This window comes from Mauremys reevesii, linkage group 2 (genome assembly GCF_016161935.1).
Source record: "Mauremys reevesii isolate NIE-2019 linkage group 2, ASM1616193v1, whole genome shotgun sequence".
In the NCBI taxonomy this organism is placed as follows: domain Eukaryota; kingdom Metazoa; phylum Chordata; order Testudines; family Geoemydidae; genus Mauremys; species Mauremys reevesii.
In genome coordinates this window covers 11685899-11702787 of record NC_052624.1, presented here as the reverse complement: position 1 = coordinate 11702787, position 16889 = coordinate 11685899, and the positions used below count along the sequence as shown (strand labels likewise).

The window sequence follows — 16889 nt, the reverse complement described above, 5'->3', positions numbered from 1 at the left end:
ACTGGTTACTTCTCGAAGCAAATGGAGGCACATTCAGATTAGGGAGGAGCTGGTGGAACTAATGCTGCTTATCATAACAGAGCTAATTAGGTAGAAAAACCAGCCCTGGGAGCATGGCGGGCTTAGGGGCAAACAAACATGTTTGATGGTTAAGCGAACAAAAAGACAGACTCTTAAAAGCTTCCACTTTTGCTTTTCTAGGGTTGGATTGAGATTGTTGGCTGTGCTGATCGCGCCTGTTACGACCTCTCCTGCCACGCCAGAGCCACCAAAGTTCCTCTTGTAGCTGAGAAGCCTCTGAAAGAAGCCATATCCTTTGTGAATAAAACTGTTCTCCCTAAAGCTAGGTAGCATCTGAAACTGAAATGTCCCAAGGCCTGTGCAGTTCTGTTCAAAGTTAGACTTTTGAGTGAGTGTCGAGGTTAAATCAGGCGGCCTTGATGCTCGTAGCAGTGTAAAGAATATCTTTGGGGCTGACCCAGCAAAGACTTCGGCATATGAATAACTTTACTCAGGTGAGTAAAGGAAATACAGGCCAAAGTTTGTTTCCTGGCTCCTTGTTTTTGATTTATTTTCATAAACACAGTTTAAACATTACATGAGTTACTTGCAAAAGAACTTTGGAGCATTTAAGAAGGATGTGAACCTTTGTCCCCTACAGGGGGTTGGGAGGGACTGCTTCCCAGATTGCCCTGGTACCCGTCCGGCGTGTTTCCACTGAGGTGATGAGCGGCAACTGGTCAGTGGGCCTTTTCTTGAAGATATTGGATTAGATTCTGTTCTTGGGTGCACCAGTGTAAATCTGCAGTAACTACACTGAAGCAATTGGTGTCACTACAGATTACTCAGGTGAAACTGAGATCAGAAACCAGCCCAGTGTGTAAAAGTCTTATTCTTGCTCTAATAGCGACCCTATTAGCTGCATGTATATGCTGATCTAAAGTACTGATAGGGACTGTTTACTTCCTGCTCTGAGGTAAGTTACTCAAACCGGTGTCAGCACTGAATAAGAGACAATGACAAAACCCAGGTTCTGTAGGTGTTGCAGTAATTGCATTTGTTACCCAGTATGAACTAATGAAAGTGTCGGGTCCCAGTGGCCTCTGAGCTCTGTTTCCTTAACTGCTCTGTACAAAACAGCCAACGTTGTTCAGTTTGAGGGAAACAAGGGAGCCATTGGCAAGGCCTACAAGAAGGATGCGAAGCTGGTGCTGGAATACCTTTCCATCTGCGACGAGTGTTACATCAGCGAGATGGAGAAGCTGCTGAATGAGAAAGGGTGAGAAGGCACTGGGTGTGGGGCTGAATGAGGTTTTCTTAGCAATTACCTATGCCAGGGATACCCCAAAAGCCACTCGAGTAATCTCAGTGCATCCTGCACCAGCCTTGCCAGTAACTGAAGGCCATGATAAAATGGTTCATCTGCAGTTTTTACTGCTGGTGGCTCAGCCGAGAGACAATTCTTCACTGATGGACAGAATACAGTTACATGTAACTATTAGGGTTTTGTGTGTTTTATGCTTTGGTTTTAAAAGGTATGTGCATTTACATGCAAACTAGGTGCAGCCTGCTGGCTCTTGGCAAGCTTCCCTTTGTGTCACGTAGGAGCCAGTCCTGCAAGGTACCAAATGTCACCTGTGAGGGGGTGAGAGCCCTCAGCTCCCAATGAGTTCGCTGGGAGACGAGGCTGTTCAATGACTTGTGGGTTGGGGCTCATGAGCTGGCCAGTGCCGACAAAGGCAGTCAGGTCTATTTTGAAATAGACGTTCACATGGGAATGATTCGTGCCCAGTATGGCTTGGTTCATCAATAGGCTCATAAGAATAAGAACATGAGACTGGCCAGTCTGGGTGAGACCAATGGTCCACCCAGCCGAGTATCCAGCCAGATGCTTCAAAGGGAAAGAACAGAACAGGGCAATTATCAGGGGATCTTTCCCCTGTCCAGTTCCAGCATCTGGCAAATGGGCTTGTCGAACTATCGTTTGGTAAATCACTGGTGGGAGTAGCACAGGCGGTAGCAGTCAGTCTGACTTTAGGTGCCGTTTGGATTATTGCGGTGCTAGAGAACTGTGAATATGGAGGGGCTGGGCACAGCCACATTTAAGTAGGTTTTCCAGTTGCTGAGTTCGGATTCTCTGCCTGACTTCAAAAAAAGCTTCGTTACATTTCCGAGCAGCGTTAACTTAAAAAAAATAAATAAATAAAGCTGTTGCTCCTATGTTATTTGAAATAGCTTGTGCAGAACAAGTCCAATGGTGTAACTGATACACTGTGCGTTCCTCCCCCCTCGTATTAGAGCCAGTTTGGGGTTTTTTAAGTGTTTTATGAGTGTCAAAATAACCAAAGTGCAAGAAAAACAGTACTTGTAATACATCCAAACCAGGCCTATGAGACTGAGAAATTACCACTGGGTGCATTGGTCCTGCAGAAGTCCAAACCAGAAGAAAGTTAACCCAATTCCTTAACTCTCCAATTGAGCAAAGCAATAGCAGCATTTTTCAGTGTACGTAGCTTTTATGGCAAATGATGGCAGTAGTCCAAACTCGACTCCCTGATATATCCACATTCAGGATGTGCCTCTATAAACATAATCTCCTCTGGGAAATAGGTCTCAATGCAGGCAGCTTGGCACGTAGCCTTTCATAAATGCACCCATTCCTGTATTACGCACACTCCTGGAAGCCATCAGTGTAGTATACCTGAGACACCACTACTGATTCACCAGCACGGGTGATCTCAGCTGGCTGTGTGCTGAAGTGCCTGTGGCTAGACCTGTTTTACGGGTGGTCAAGTTTAGATGATTCTATTCTGTAGGCAGCTGCCATACAAAATGAGGCAGAGTTTGTACTATAGCAGCAATTTGCCAGCTGGAAGTTTAATAAAATAAACTGCTGTTTGTGAACGGGATATTTAGGGCCAGGCTGACGACAGTGGGAATTCTGCCTGACTGACAACAGCTCGGGGGTCAGGAAGGGATTTGCTCCCCCTCTCCCAATGTATTTTGGGGGGTTTCTGGGGGGTTTGAAAATCTCCCTTCTGAACATCAGGGATGGCCATGGCTGGAGATGGGACATTGGGTGGGGGAGGCCAGGGCTCCGAGGTGGCACCATGCAGTCACTCAGGTGCTTGGCTGGCTGGTTCTTGCTCAGATGCTAAGAGTAAAACTGAGCGCCATATGTGGGGTTGGGAGGGAATTTTCCCAGCACAGGTCAGTTTGGCAGTGACCTGAGGGGTTTTGTTGTTGTTGTTGCCTTCCTCTGCAGCATATGGGTGCAGGTCACTTGCCAGGATTAGCTGGCTGTATCTCACTCCTTTCCCTGCCATAGCGGGGGCCTCAGACTGATCCCTCCTGTTCTCTGCCTGTGGCACATGTCTAGTCTCCTGTGGGCTGTAATAACTTGGCATAAGTTAGGTTGTTGAGTTTAATGTGGGGGTGCTGGGTGCTGTAGTGGTGGTGGCCTGTGCCATACAGGAGGTCAGATTAGTTGATCTGGTTGTCCCTTCTGGCCTTATACTCTGACTCTGTTTCTGATTTGGCCCTGTAGCAGCTGTGGGTTAACTTTTTTTTGTCCGGGTTGAGAGAGTAACACCAAAAGCTGTAGGAATCAGTCAGAAATGGATTTGGACCCATCCACTCGTTTGGGAAGCTTTAACAGATCGAAAATATCTTTGATTTTTCCAATTCCCATGCAGAGGTCAGGTACTCGCCATCAGAACTAAATTGACACAAAAAGTATGTGTGTGTTACAGTACATGAAAAGTCTGTAGTGAGCAAATGAATGTCTGGTTGTCTTGTGATTAATTTTTCTTTTTATGTATTTCACCCTGGAACCCTTCCATATTGTAATTGAATTTGCTCCTGGCTATTAACCACATTGCTTTTATGTTCACCAATGATTATGAAAAATTTTATTTTACAACAATAATAAAAATACTCAAAGTTTTTATCTAGCATTTAAAAAAAAAAAGACACGCTACATGTTTCTTCCTTTGATCTCTGGAGTTTGAGCGGACTTTTCTGTATAGCCCCCAAACCAGTTTTTCTTTATTTAAAAAAAAAAAAAAATTAAACCAGCGAAACCACCTGAGGGAAAGTGACATAACTGGTTTTGTTGACTAATACTAAAGCATGGTATTTTCTTTACAGGGAATTCACTGTTGAAACTGAAGGGAAAACTTTTCAATTAACAAAGGACATGGTCAGTGTGAAAAGATTCCAGAAAACACTGCATGGTAAGTTTTATTTACTTTTTAATCTTAGAGATGGGAAGCTGATCACAGTACATGTTGAATGCAGGAGAGTTGAGGAAATCTGAAAGTTGTGGCCAAAATGTTGAGACTTAGGTGCATAAAATTAAGCACCTAAACCAGTACATAGGTTGCTAAGTAACTGGCTCAATCCCAGAGGTGCTGAGAATCTGCTGCTTTCATTGACTTCATTGGAAGCACCTTGGTCAATCAAGCCATTTTTATTACGATGCCTAAGTTTAGGTACCAAGCTTTGTGGCTAATCTTTTTTTTTTAAGAAATGTTCCCTCTGTCTTCAGATGAATTATTTCCTTTCAGGATAAGTTCCAGCACAGGATCAAAGTTGATCAGACAATTATTTTATAGGATTCCGTCTTATAAAAGAATCATTTCTGTAATTAACAGTAGACAGTCTTCTATCTATGGTACTTATATGGCCCCCATTACCACTATAGGTGAGGCACTTACAATGTTCAATGTATTTAGCCTCATAACATCTCTGTGAGGTACGGCAGTGCTATTCTCCCCATTTTACAGATGGGGACTGAGGCCCAGAAAGTCTAAGTGACTAGAGCTGGTTGGAAAAATTCCCCAAAAACATTTTTTCATTGTTTGCTGATTCATCAAAATGTTTCGCGAAACTGTTCAGTTTTGACAGACTTCCGACACAACCCAGGCTTGGTCTCCTGCCTGGTCTCCCACCTGGGCTTCCAGGGCCCACGGCTCCAGGATGGCTCGCCATGAGGATGGCCTCAGAGTCAGGGACCCCATGGCTTGTGAACTCTTGGGCCAGCTGGCTCCTCAGTCTGCTCTAGGAGTTGCGGAGCTGTGAGTGTTGCAGATCCCAGCTCCTCAGCAGCCCACCATCAGATTCCCCACCAGGCTGAATACAAGAGTTTGGTCACTTTCATTGCTGCCATTCAGTGATGCCCAGTAGTGAACACCGACAGTCATGTCAGCTTTAGTCAGAAGCTTCCAGTTAGTTAGGGTGCCTGGCCTCACTGCAGCCTGCCAAGCAGGTGGCTGGGGATCCCAGGGGGCAAATGTCACTTTGGAAATACCATGTGTCTGAAAGGAAAATATTGCAGGATTTCAGTTCTGCAACGTTTTTTGAGGATTTGGCTTTGTCCCGATTTTTCCAAAATCCTGACAACTTTTGTGGAAGTGAACTTTGTTTTGCCAGCCAGCTCTATTAATGACTTGACCGAGGTCACGTGGGAAGTCCGTGGTCGAGTTAGAAATTTAACCCATTTTCTAACCCAGAGATCCAAGTAAGCATCCTAACCACTGGACCATTATCCTTCCTCACCATTTTTTTAATCATTTAAGAGCCAGTCCTGCAAGATTCTAAGTGATTCTGTTAGGTGCAGAGCATCCTTAACTCTTCCTCCGCCTCGGAGTCTGCTGGCATTAGCAAGGTCTCTAAGTGCCTGTCAGTCAGTGGTAGAAAGTAATTACACTCGTAGTCCATCTCCGTTTTACTGTCTCAGAGCAGTCAGTTGGAGTTTTGGTTGCTGGTCACTTAATTTGTATTAGTACAGACTCAGAGTTCAGCTTATCCAGTGCTGGAAGAGGAGGCATAGCCAGAGTGAAGGAATCTGATGTTCTGTATTCACATTCCATAGGGCTATGGCTCTGAGAAACAAATTTAAAATGGCATAAGATGTCCTGTAAATATTATCCTGGAGGGAGAAGGTATTGTGGCAAAGTGGCTGGCAGAGCAGAACTGGCCTGTTTCACAGAACAGTTACTTTCCTAACCAGTGAAGATGGGAACATGAGGCTAGTACATCAGAAATGGCTTTTCAGCATCTAAACAAAATAATTGTCGCTTAGTTTCTAGAACCAGCTTATGCTTCTAACAAACTGTAGCTTCTCAATTTGGCTGCCAAGGCTTTTTCTAAAATGCTGTGCCGTCTCTAGCCAGCGCAGGCATTAACTGGGCTAGGCTGTGAAAGCTCCTATACAAACCAGGAGGACAGCGGGTGGGGGGAGAATCCTTTTAAATAGTACAGCCCTCAAGGTACTGTGTTTTAAATGTGTTCTGTAGAGTGTAGTATTGCTTACATACGACGTTTCATCTTCAAAGGGCTTTACAAATACAAACTAATTCACGTGCCACCTCTGCTGGCATTTCACATATGGGGACATTGAGGCAGATAAATGGAAAACTCAAAGGGAGTCATTGATGGAGCTCAGGTTGGAATTTAAGGGTTTCTCTCCCCCTCTCCTTTGCTTAGACTAATAGATTCATAGTATAATGATAGCACCCATATAAGCACCTGTAGTCCAAATCTTGATCTCCAAGTAGTCCCATTGGAAGCAGAGCTATTTAAACCCGTCTCTTTATACCTTCAACTGCAGTAAATCCAGCCTTGTGTGAAGGAGTGCAGGTTCAATCAAATAACGGTGCTTTTGTAAACTGCCTTTCTGAATGCAATGTGTTTTGTGCTCTAGTGGAAGAAATAGTCCCGAATGTGATTGAGCCCTCATTCGGAATTGGAAGGATCATGTATACAGTGTTTGAACACACGTTCCGTGTCCGGGAGGGAGATGAACAACGAACGGTGAGCCTTCACGTGCCTTTGGGTTGGCTGAGAAGCAGCTGTGGGCGTTTGATTCCATGGACTCCCACCACCAGATACAACTGTGGGATTTGAATTATACAGTGAAATACACAACAGATATAGGAAAACCCTGTCAGGTCACCTAGTTCCTCTCCCTACCAGGGCAGCTGCGAGTTGTGCCCAGGCACTTACAATGATCTGGGACGGTCTGCACTCTAAGCTCCTACTGTACTACTTTGGAGGGGAGAACTTTTCCCTGTGGGCAGAAACTTGGCAGGTCTCCCTCTAGAGGAGTGAAGTCCTTTTAAATGATTTGGCTGTGCTCTTTCACAGTCTCGGTACCATGCAGGCAGACTCACAATCCTGGCTTGTGAGATCTCCCTGCAACTGAGGTCGGAGGGAAAGAGTGCATGTTATATGTCAGACCGTGGCGGTGTCCTTGATGCCCACGCTGCAATCCACGGAGCACTCTCTGATGGTCCATGGAGAGCTATCTAGCTCCTGGTGCCAGCTCCCTTTCCTTGTTTCCCACTGCTAAATTGCTTTTAAAGAAGCTACATTCCTTTTCCAGCTGAGGTTGCTGATGTGATGGGATTACAAGTGGGCGGGGGGAGGGAGAAATTGTCCGTTATCTAGTCTTTCTGTTAAGATGTGATTCACCTGTACAAATACTTGGGACCCTGCGCTGTGTGCAGTCGGAAGGGATGGGATGAGGTGGAGTAAGATGAGAGCATGAAGGCTGGGGAAAGAATCTTCCTCTCAATTCCCCTCCCTTTGGAACGTTTTTGTGTGTTAACTTTGTTAATAATGAACTAAATCTCAGTAGAACTGTTTACATCGATGCTCCCGATCTTAATCAAGTCTCTGTTTGAATTGGAGAGGGGGTGTCCTAGATCCTAAGCACCACCATCCAGGGAGATGCATTGGGACTAAATATTTTAGTCCCCCCCCCCCACACCTTGGTTTTCAGGTGTTTCGGGTGAAGCCTGCGGTTACCTCTGCCGCTGTAATGATTTACAGAAGGCCAGCTCCTCAGCTGGAAGAAAGTGGCCTACCTCTCCTGATTTCACTGGAGCTCTGCTGACTTACCCCAGCTAAGAACCTGGCCCAAATTGTAGCTGCGTAATAATGACATTGGTGTGTGTGTGTTTTGACTCTGTTTGTGTAGTTCTTCAGCTTCCCTGCTGTTGTAGCGCCCTTCAAATGCTCTGTCCTTCCTCTGAGCCAGAATCAGGAATTCATGCCGTTCGTCAAGGAGCTCTGTGAGTAAATGCAGCGCCGCGGATACCCACATGGCCACGGATTGGAAAGATGACTTTTCTGTTTCAGGAAGATAGGAAAGATCCAAGCGTGTGGGATCTTTTCACGTTGCTTTTTTAGTTGCACACACCTGAGGTGGAGGGAACTCCAAAGCTTTCAGCAGCTTCTGTCATTTGAGACCACCACATTGATATGAGCCAGCCTTGCAAATCTGTCATATTCAGCTTTTCAATGTAGGCACAAAATCTGCTCCTGTGCTCTGTGTCCTGATGAAAAAACTATTATTTACTTGCATGTCAAAGTGACTCACCCTGCCCATGTAATGGCTGTGGTGGGTAGTGTGTTTATTGCTTAGGGCAGGGCAGGAGCCCAGACTGCTGCGTCCTGTTCCCAGCTCGGCCACTCGCTTGCCACGTAGCCTCTGAATAAAACCCAGACCTCTTTGTGCCCAGTCCTGCCCCTCTGGGTAGGTCAAAGCACTTTGCAAAGTGGTACAGGAGAGCACAGTAGCAATTGCTGTGTAAGTCAGTGGGACAGCCGCAATGTTAGGAATCAGGGCTTGCTTGCAGCTTTTTGTTTTCAGCTCTTTGAGATAACATGTCTGGGCCCAGACACTGAGATGAACTGCTTCTTCAGTTAGTGTTTCGCTGCTGACCTTCAATGTCAGGCTTGAGAGACCCGTGATTCAGTGTCATCTTAGAAGAGACTTGGCAATGCATCATAGAGTGCTAACCCTGCACTGTAGTGTCTGCCTGGTGCCTGGGTTAGAGCCTGAACTCTTGTGTGGGCCTCGAACCCAAAACCTTCTGTCAAAATAGTCACTTTTTACTTTCTAGCCCCCAAATGCACACAGCCTCCCCCCAAGTTATTACTAATGCTGTACCCGAATTGCACTAGGTGCTTTATAGGCATAGAATAGGGACCAGTCCTTATCCTGAGGAGCTTAAAACATAAGGGCCAGAATCTCCCACCCTTGCTTTGTGGGCAGCCGCACTGACGGCAGCCAGGTGGCGACACTGCACTGTGAACAGCTTCCAGTTAAGAGTTGGGCCGAGCAGCAAATAACCAGCTTCGGGAGTGGTTGTGGGTCCGCCTTGCCGGGACAGTAATGCCTGTCCCTTGGTACTCCCCTCCCCCTTTTCTGTTTGTCGCCCTGTGGTTCTGTGTCCTTCTGATCCTCCAGCCCAGCGGGGCTGTTGCTAACCCTGGGACTCTCCGCTTCTTCCAGCTGAGGCACTCACCAGGAACGGCATCTCCCACAAAGTGGACGATTCCTCCGGGTCCATTGGCCGGCGCTACGCCAGGACCGACGAGATTGGCGTGGCTTTCGGCATCACGATAGACTTTGACACGGTGAACAAGGTGCCTCACACAGCCACTCTAAGGGACCGTGACTCCATGCGTCAGATACGAGCCGAGGTAAAATGCCTGCATGTGTGTGAGGAAAGGAGTTAAATGTATTTAACTAGAGCAGGGATTGGGCCTGCTGCCTCTGAACCTGTGGGTGTATTGGCCTTGCTGTGACCCGTGCAGGACTCACGTGCGAGCCGTGTGTTCTGAAGGTGAGGAGGTGTTACCCACCAGCCTGCCAGTGAAACGAACAGAGGAGTTGCTTTCGATAGCCAGAGGGAGAGGTTACCCCGAAAGGAGCCTTGACCCGTTTAGGCCCCAGCTAGAAGGCTGACCCGCTCACTGTGAGCGTGGGCCATTGTGGGTGTAGTTGCTGACTTGTGTATGTAGCGCTGAGCTGTCCTCCAGACAGTCCTGTGGTGACCTGTTACTGGGGGGGGGAGTAGGCCTCCGTGAGGCCTCAGCATGGTGTCTCCGCAGGCCGTTTTGCAGGCTGTTCAGTGAGCTGTGACAGACAAGTGACCATCTTGGACCCCCTCCTTCTGGTGAACTAATCCCTGTGGCCTCTTGAGGTGCTTTAAAAGCCCTGTTTTCACTTGCTCAGATAGATCTTTTCAAGTGACAGCTGATCCCACTGCCAGGGTTACTGGGCTGGCCCCTCTCTAGTCTCTGAGTGCAGACTCTGAGCTCTTGGGTGTCTCTCAGGGAGGAATCTCACAGTCCTTGCACTCAGACCAGGGCCTGGGTACACCACCTTGTGTACATCAGCCACTTACCGCCCTGCAGGTCCAGCTGGGCTTCAGGCACCTGCATTTAGTGATACTGACCAACAGCATTTTTGAAATGCAGGATTTTTATTCAGCAGTTGAAAGAAAGCATTAGAGAGAGAAGATTTTCAAACAGCCAACACACATAGCTAGTCTGATCTGAACCTTCACTGCAAACTAAGGGTTTATCTACATGGGGAGATTTACCAGCAGACCTATACAAGTATAACTATAGCAGTGAACCTATACCAGTATAGTTCTGCTGGTAAATTTCCCTGTGTAGACAAGCCCTTGATTACATAGGACAACTTCTCAAAGTACAGGAGCAGAACAGAACCAATGTACATTCTCCCAGCAAGCCCAGATTTTCCTGTGTCTCTGTGGGAGTGAGTCTGGGTCTCTCGGGGTTGGTCTACACTGCAGAGGCTACAGCGGCGCAGCCGTGCGACTGTAGCACCATGGTGTAAACACTTGCTGCAGCGACAGAAGCGGGTTTTCCATCACTGTAGTGAATCCAGCCCCTTGAGAGGCAGTAGCTAGGCTGACAGAAGAATTCTTCCATCAACATAACTTGTCTATACCGAGACCTAGCTTGGCTTAACTACATCTCTCTAGGTCAATCTAGGGTTTAGGTGTAGACCAGGCCTGGGGGTCCATCTGTCTGACCCACCACCTGTTCAAAGTGGTTTGGATGCTGCCCAGGAGAGTGGGCGAGAGCCATTCAAGCTATTTGCTCTTAATAACCCTTAGTGCAAGCTGTTAGGTGGCTATTAGAAAGGGTCTCCTCCCCCTTTCCTGAGGTGGGTAAGCTCGGCTTGGCTCCCCAGACTGAAATATTCACACACACCACGATATGGCACAGACACACCTGAGACAGCTGCAGCCAATACTGCTAATCATTCAAGAGCACCCAGGCCAACGTCACCGTGACATCCTTGGGATTCTCCAGAATGAAGGGAGCCAAAATGGTGGCCACAGCTGATGTGGGGGACCTGCAGTGGAGGAGTCTCCTGTTGGTCACAGGCCTAAAGGGGACAGCCCTGCATGCATTGTGAAGAGCAATCGCTTGATGGGCCCCTCAGACAGGCAGCACAGTAGCTGTCCTGGGCCTGGTCCAAAGTCCACTGAAGACACTGGAATTACCCCCATTGATGTCAATGCGCGCTGGCCCCAGTGTGACTAGTATGTCTGATTTTTCCCAGTGACCCTTCAATCAATTCATACATGGTCTCTGTGACTCTCAAACTCTGCCCCTATGAGCACACACTCACGATAGCAGAGAGTAAACTCAGCAGGTCCCGAAGCAGCCACTGTTTGTACTCATGTTACATTGCCCCAGGGCTTGTCGAAATCCCCTGCTTGCACGTTCATTTGGACCATTCCATTCTTCTCTGCCTGTCCCAAAGTGTTGTGTGACAGGGCTCCGCCCAAGTGATGGCTGCATTTCACTAGTGAATCTCCATGCTATGAGTAGCTGATCAGTATTCGCTATGTTGAAAAGTGATCTAGAATTAAAATGCCCTGTTGCTTGGAGACACGACCACTTGATGTCCCAGAGTTTGAGGAAGAGTTTATGGCTGTAAAAATATTACATGAAAATGTTGGACAGATCTGCTCTCATCAGATGGTAACAGTTGATCATGTGGCAGTATTTGTAATACAGTGCTAAACATTAACCATGTACACCAGTGGCTCTGGTGATCCCTTTCACATAGCAAGTCTCCGAGTGTGACCCCCCCCTTATAAATTAAAAACACTTTTAAATCTATTTAACACTATTATAAATGCTGGAGGCAAAGTGGGGTTTAGCGTGGAGGCTGACAGCTCCCAACCCCCCTGCCACATAATAACCTCACGACCCCCTGAGGGGTCGTGACCCCCAGTCTGAGAACCTCTGATGTACATGTAGGATGAAAGAAATCACCTTGGTGGTGGTATGGTCTCATGTCTTGCCTCTTTGTGTGCACTCTCCTTCTAGGTCTCTGAACTTCCTACCATAATCCGTGACCTGGCAAATGGCTGCCTAACTTGGGCTGACGTGGAGGTAAAGTATCCACTCTTTGAGGGACAAGAGACTGGCAAAAAGGAGACAATAGAGGAAGACAATTACCTGAAATAAGCCCCAGATGATGTCCACTTTTTACTGTTCATGTTAATATGAAATAAACTATCATGTGTATTATTCAAAGCTGCATTGTTTGTGCACCCAGGGACTATGTTTTTTCCTCAATTGCTGCCTGATTTTAACTTTAAACTGAAATAATGGCAATTAAAGGTGTTATGAATAAAAAAGCCATTGCATTTGCTTGCTTTTCCGTGTTCGTGCAGCCTTGTACTTTGCGAGCTTTGACTTTATCACCCACTTGTTTTGTTAGTTCTTGTGGGCCCAAATGGGAATTGAGTGTATAAAACGGGTCGGCAACCTATGGCACGCATGCCAAAGACGGCACGCGAGCCGATTTTTAATGGCACGCTGCTCCCTGCCAGGACTCCAGTGTGCCATTAAAAATCCTGCCGGTGTGGCAAGCCACAGGGTCCGCGCTCCAGGGCCAGAGCGTCCGGCCAAGCGCAGCAAGCCGCTAGCCCCTCCCCCGCCTTCCCCCCCCCCTTTACGCTGGAGCCCTGCCGCCGTGCGTGCAGCACTCTGGGGGCCGGGGCTGCGTGCTCCAGCCGTGTAGTGTATCTGGCTTTGCTTGGAGCCTCAAGGTAAGAGGTCTGGGGCTTGGGGGCAGTCGGGACAGGGAGCATGGTGGGTTGGATAGGGGGGTGGGGGGGCTTGGGGTGGGGGTCTCCGGAGGAAGTCAGTGAGCAGGGGTGGTTGGGGCATGGGAGTCTTGAGGTCTGTTTGGGGGGGGGGGGTGGATAGGGGTCAGGGCACAGGGAGCAAGGAGGGTCCTGGGGGCAGTTGGGGGTCTCTGAAGGGGTGGTCAGGGGACAAGGAGCTGCGGGGTTGGATGAGTCAGGAATTCGGGGGCTGTCAGGAGGCAGGGGTGTGGAGAGGGATTGGGGCAGGCAGGGAGCAGGGGAGGGGCGTTGTATGGGTCTGGAGTTCTGGGGGTCCTGTCGGGGGCGGGGAGCAGTTGGATAGGCATGGGAGTCCCGGGGGGTCTGTCTGGGGGGTGGGGGTGTGGATAAGAGTCAGGGGACAGGTAGGGGGTAGGGTCCTTGGGGGGGCAGTCAGGGGACAAGGAGCAGGGAGGCTTGGATAGGGTCCTGGGGGGCAGTTAGGGGCAGGGGTCCCAGGAGGGGGTAGTCAGGGGACAAGGAGCAGGGAGGGTTGGGGGTTCTGAGGGGGGCAGTCACCCAGCCCTCTGCCCTGAGCCCTGCACCCACACACACACCCCAGGCCCCTGCCTTGAGCCCTGTACTTCCCTCATACACACCCAGCCCTCTGCTTGACTCCTTCACACCCCCCCCACACAACCCCAGCCCTGACTCTGGCACCCCCACACATACCCACCCCCCCTGCCCTGACACCTGCACCCCCCTCACATGCCCTCTGCTGACTCTTGCAGCCCCCCACATCTCCACCCTGAGCACCAGATGGGAGCTCCTGCACCCGCCCATTCCCACCTGCACCCCTCACACCAATGGGAGCTGCCCAGGTAAGTGCCCTCACATCCAAACGTGCTGCCCCAACCCTGAGCCCCCTCCCCCATTCTAGCTCCCGGCCAGACCCCTCACCCCCAGCCCTGTGCTCAGTGCACTCCCACTCTCAGCTCAGTGCAGAGAGAGGAAGAGAAGGGGCCAGAACCAGGGAGAAGGTAGGTACCCACTATATGTGGGCAGGGCCGGGACCCCAGACAGGCAGCAGGCTGAGCGGGTCCGGCAGCTGGGATCCTGGCTGGCAGGAGCCGGCGGATGGAACCCCTGAGCGGCAGTGAGCTGAGCGTGCCGGCGGCATAAGATCAACATTTTAATTTAATTTTAAATGAAGCTGCTTAAACATTTTGAAAACCTGGTTTATTTTACAATACAACACTAGTTTAGTTATATATGTGATGGGGCAACGCCGGATGGCTTCAGTAAAGTACTGAGGAACAGGTATGTTAGCCCCAGGCTAAACAAATCCCTAGTACTGTGGTAACCAAATGGCAGTTGCTCCAGGTTAATCAAGGCACCTGGGGCCAATTAAGATCTTTCTAGAAGGCAGTGGAGATAGCTACACTCATTAGAACACCTGCAGCCAATCAAGGCAGGCTAATCAGGGCACCTGGTTTAAAAAGGGAGCTCACTCCAGTCAGGGGAGGAGGAGCCAGAGGAGAGAAGTGCGTGTGATGAGCTGGGAGCAAGAGGTACGAGGAGCTGAGACTGAGAGGGTGTGCTGCTGGAGGACTGAGAAATTAATATACAATCAAGCATTATCAGACACCAGCAGGAAGGTCCAGTGGTGAGGATAAAGAAGGTGTTTGGAGGTGGCCATGGGGAAGTAGCCCAGGGAGTTGTAGCTGTCATGCAGCTGTTACAGGAGGCACTATAGACAGCTGCAATCCACAGGGCCCTGGGCTGGAACCCGGAGTAGAGGGTGGGCCCAGGTTCCCCCCAAACCTCCCAACTCCTGATCAGACACAGGTGGAGTTGACCCAGACTCTGGGTTCCACCAGAGGGGAAGATCACTGAGGTGAGCAAATCCGCCAATAAGCGCAGGACCCACCAAGGTAGAGGAGGAACTTTGTCACATATAATATATAGACTTATAGAGAGAGACCTTCTAAAAAAAATGTTAAAATGTATTACTGGCATGCGAAATCTTAAACTAGAGTGACTAAATGAAGACTCAGCACACCACTTCTGAAAGGTTGACGACTCCTGGTATAAAAGAAGGCTGGTCCAGTTGGACATGGGTTCAAGCCCCTGCTCTACCATAGATTCCAGTGTGATTTTTGGACAAGTTACTCTGTACCTCACTTCCCCCTCTGTAAAATGGGGTTGGGAGGATAAATACATTAAAGTATGAAGCACTCAGATATTATGGGGGTTGTAAGTACTTAAGATAGACTCAGCTGTGGGCTGAATTTGGCCTTGTGCCAGAAGGAACTTCACACTTTCTGGAGAGAGAAATACAACAATCTATTGGTTTGTTGGCAGGAGTGGGTATTTCTGAAACTTCATGGAGGGCCGAGTAGCCTCAAGCCACAAAGACTAACCTCTAATAGTGATGCTTTGCACTCTCCTGCTGGAGAGTTTGACGTGCTTTGTGTCTCAGGTTAAGTGTCATTACTCCCGCTAGCCTTGCACAGCCGACACCGCTAAGCAAGAGAGTTGGATTGGTCCTTGTACAAGAGAGGGCTTGATTTTCCCTGATTGACGTGAATGGCAATACTCCTGTTGACTTCAGTGGCACAGGGTTGGGTGCTCACAGTGTGGTTGACAAATGTCAGGTGCACCTGTCCAGCCCTGTTGACAGTAATAAGGCTGCACAGATGTCACAGAAGCCTGCAGAACCATTACCTTTGCGGACGAAGCACAAAAGGAAAATCCGCTTGGCTGACAGAGAACAAGCGGAGTGCAGCCCTGGCAGTTAGTAAACATCTTTTCACATGTAAACTGAGCCAGGCCAGAAACTTCCCATCCCTCAAATACTTTTGAGAGAGTGAAATTTTGTCATTCTCAAGTAGGGCCAAAAAATGAACCTTAAAAAATGTTTGCAAACTGAAACAGAACTTTTTGTTTTGGGTCAATCAAAACATCAGTTTGATTTCACCCTTTTTTTTTTTTCTCCCACTGGTATTTTCAGTCTAGTTAGGTTACATTTTGAAACAAGAAATCATTAGACCAGAAGTTTTCATTTAAAAAATGTCAAAACACACACTTTGACAATGGAAATTTTTCAACGTTTTTTGTTTTGGAAATTTGTCAAAACAGACCCTATTACTGAACAAACTCCGGTTTGACAAATCCATATCTGATGAAAGGATTTGTGGGGAAAAGTTCCCGAACAGCTCTGTAAAGCACACGTGACATGGCAACTGTCACAGGGCAGTGAGCATAGAACCGCACAATGCCATTGTAACTATGTGCAGCTCTGCTCTGCAAACCCTCCCAGATAACCTTTAACTCTTTAATGCCAACACCCTGAGGCAGGTCAGCACTTCAAGCTACAGTTGCTCAGCCAATGGGTCACAAACAGGCTTCAGATGGTTGCAACTACCCTGCCCTTCTCATACTGCTAAACACGTGAGAGGCCTTACTAGGAAAGAGGCAGAGAACTACAGCTCTAAATCACCCATTATCCATCTACAACAGGTTCACTTCAGCAGAGACTGGCATTAGAATTCCACCCTTCTGATGATATTGGCTGAGCGGAGACTCCCCTTATTTACAGCAATATACAGTGCAAAGATGCACTCCGCCAATTTCTAAGTAGACGCAGCCTATTGAAGGCAATTCACCCCATTCACAAAGATTGGGTGCCATTGACTGCGCAAATAGCACAAGCTGCAGCTAGTATTATGCACTGAGACTGTGACAGTGAGTCATTACCCTGGAAAGAGCAAAGGTTAGTGCAGTGACAAACTGTGGTGTGTGAGACGGGAAATTACTTTACCAATCCGCTGACTTTCCAAATCCAAGTTGTCCCCAGTGGGAGGGTGGAATTTTCTTTAAGCCCAAAGAAAGTCTTTGATCTGAAACCAACGCATCTTACAAAGGATGGGAGATGGACATCACAGGGGGAGCAGAGTTAAGGATGGTTGG

General features: G+C 48.3%; 1 protein-coding gene across 2 annotated transcripts in view; it reads left to right on the top strand.

Moving 5' to 3' along the window:
- The window catches only part of GARS1 (glycyl-tRNA synthetase 1), a 38070-nt gene extending 25590 nt beyond the window's left edge, over nt 1–12480 (top strand). For both annotated transcript variants that reach the window (XM_039526566.1, XM_039526565.1), the window contains 7 exons: nt 202–309; nt 1134–1279; nt 4150–4235; nt 6707–6816; nt 7985–8078; nt 9305–9495; nt 12172–12480. In XM_039526566.1, the coding sequence (XP_039382500.1) occupies nt 202–309; nt 1134–1279; nt 4150–4235; nt 6707–6816; nt 7985–8078; nt 9305–9495; nt 12172–12312 (876 nt within the window). In that variant the 3' untranslated portion in view covers nt 12313–12480. The remainder of the gene's footprint in view (nt 1–201; nt 310–1133; nt 1280–4149; nt 4236–6706; nt 6817–7984; nt 8079–9304; nt 9496–12171) is intronic.
- The last annotated feature ends 4409 nt before the right edge of the window (nt 12481–16889 follow it).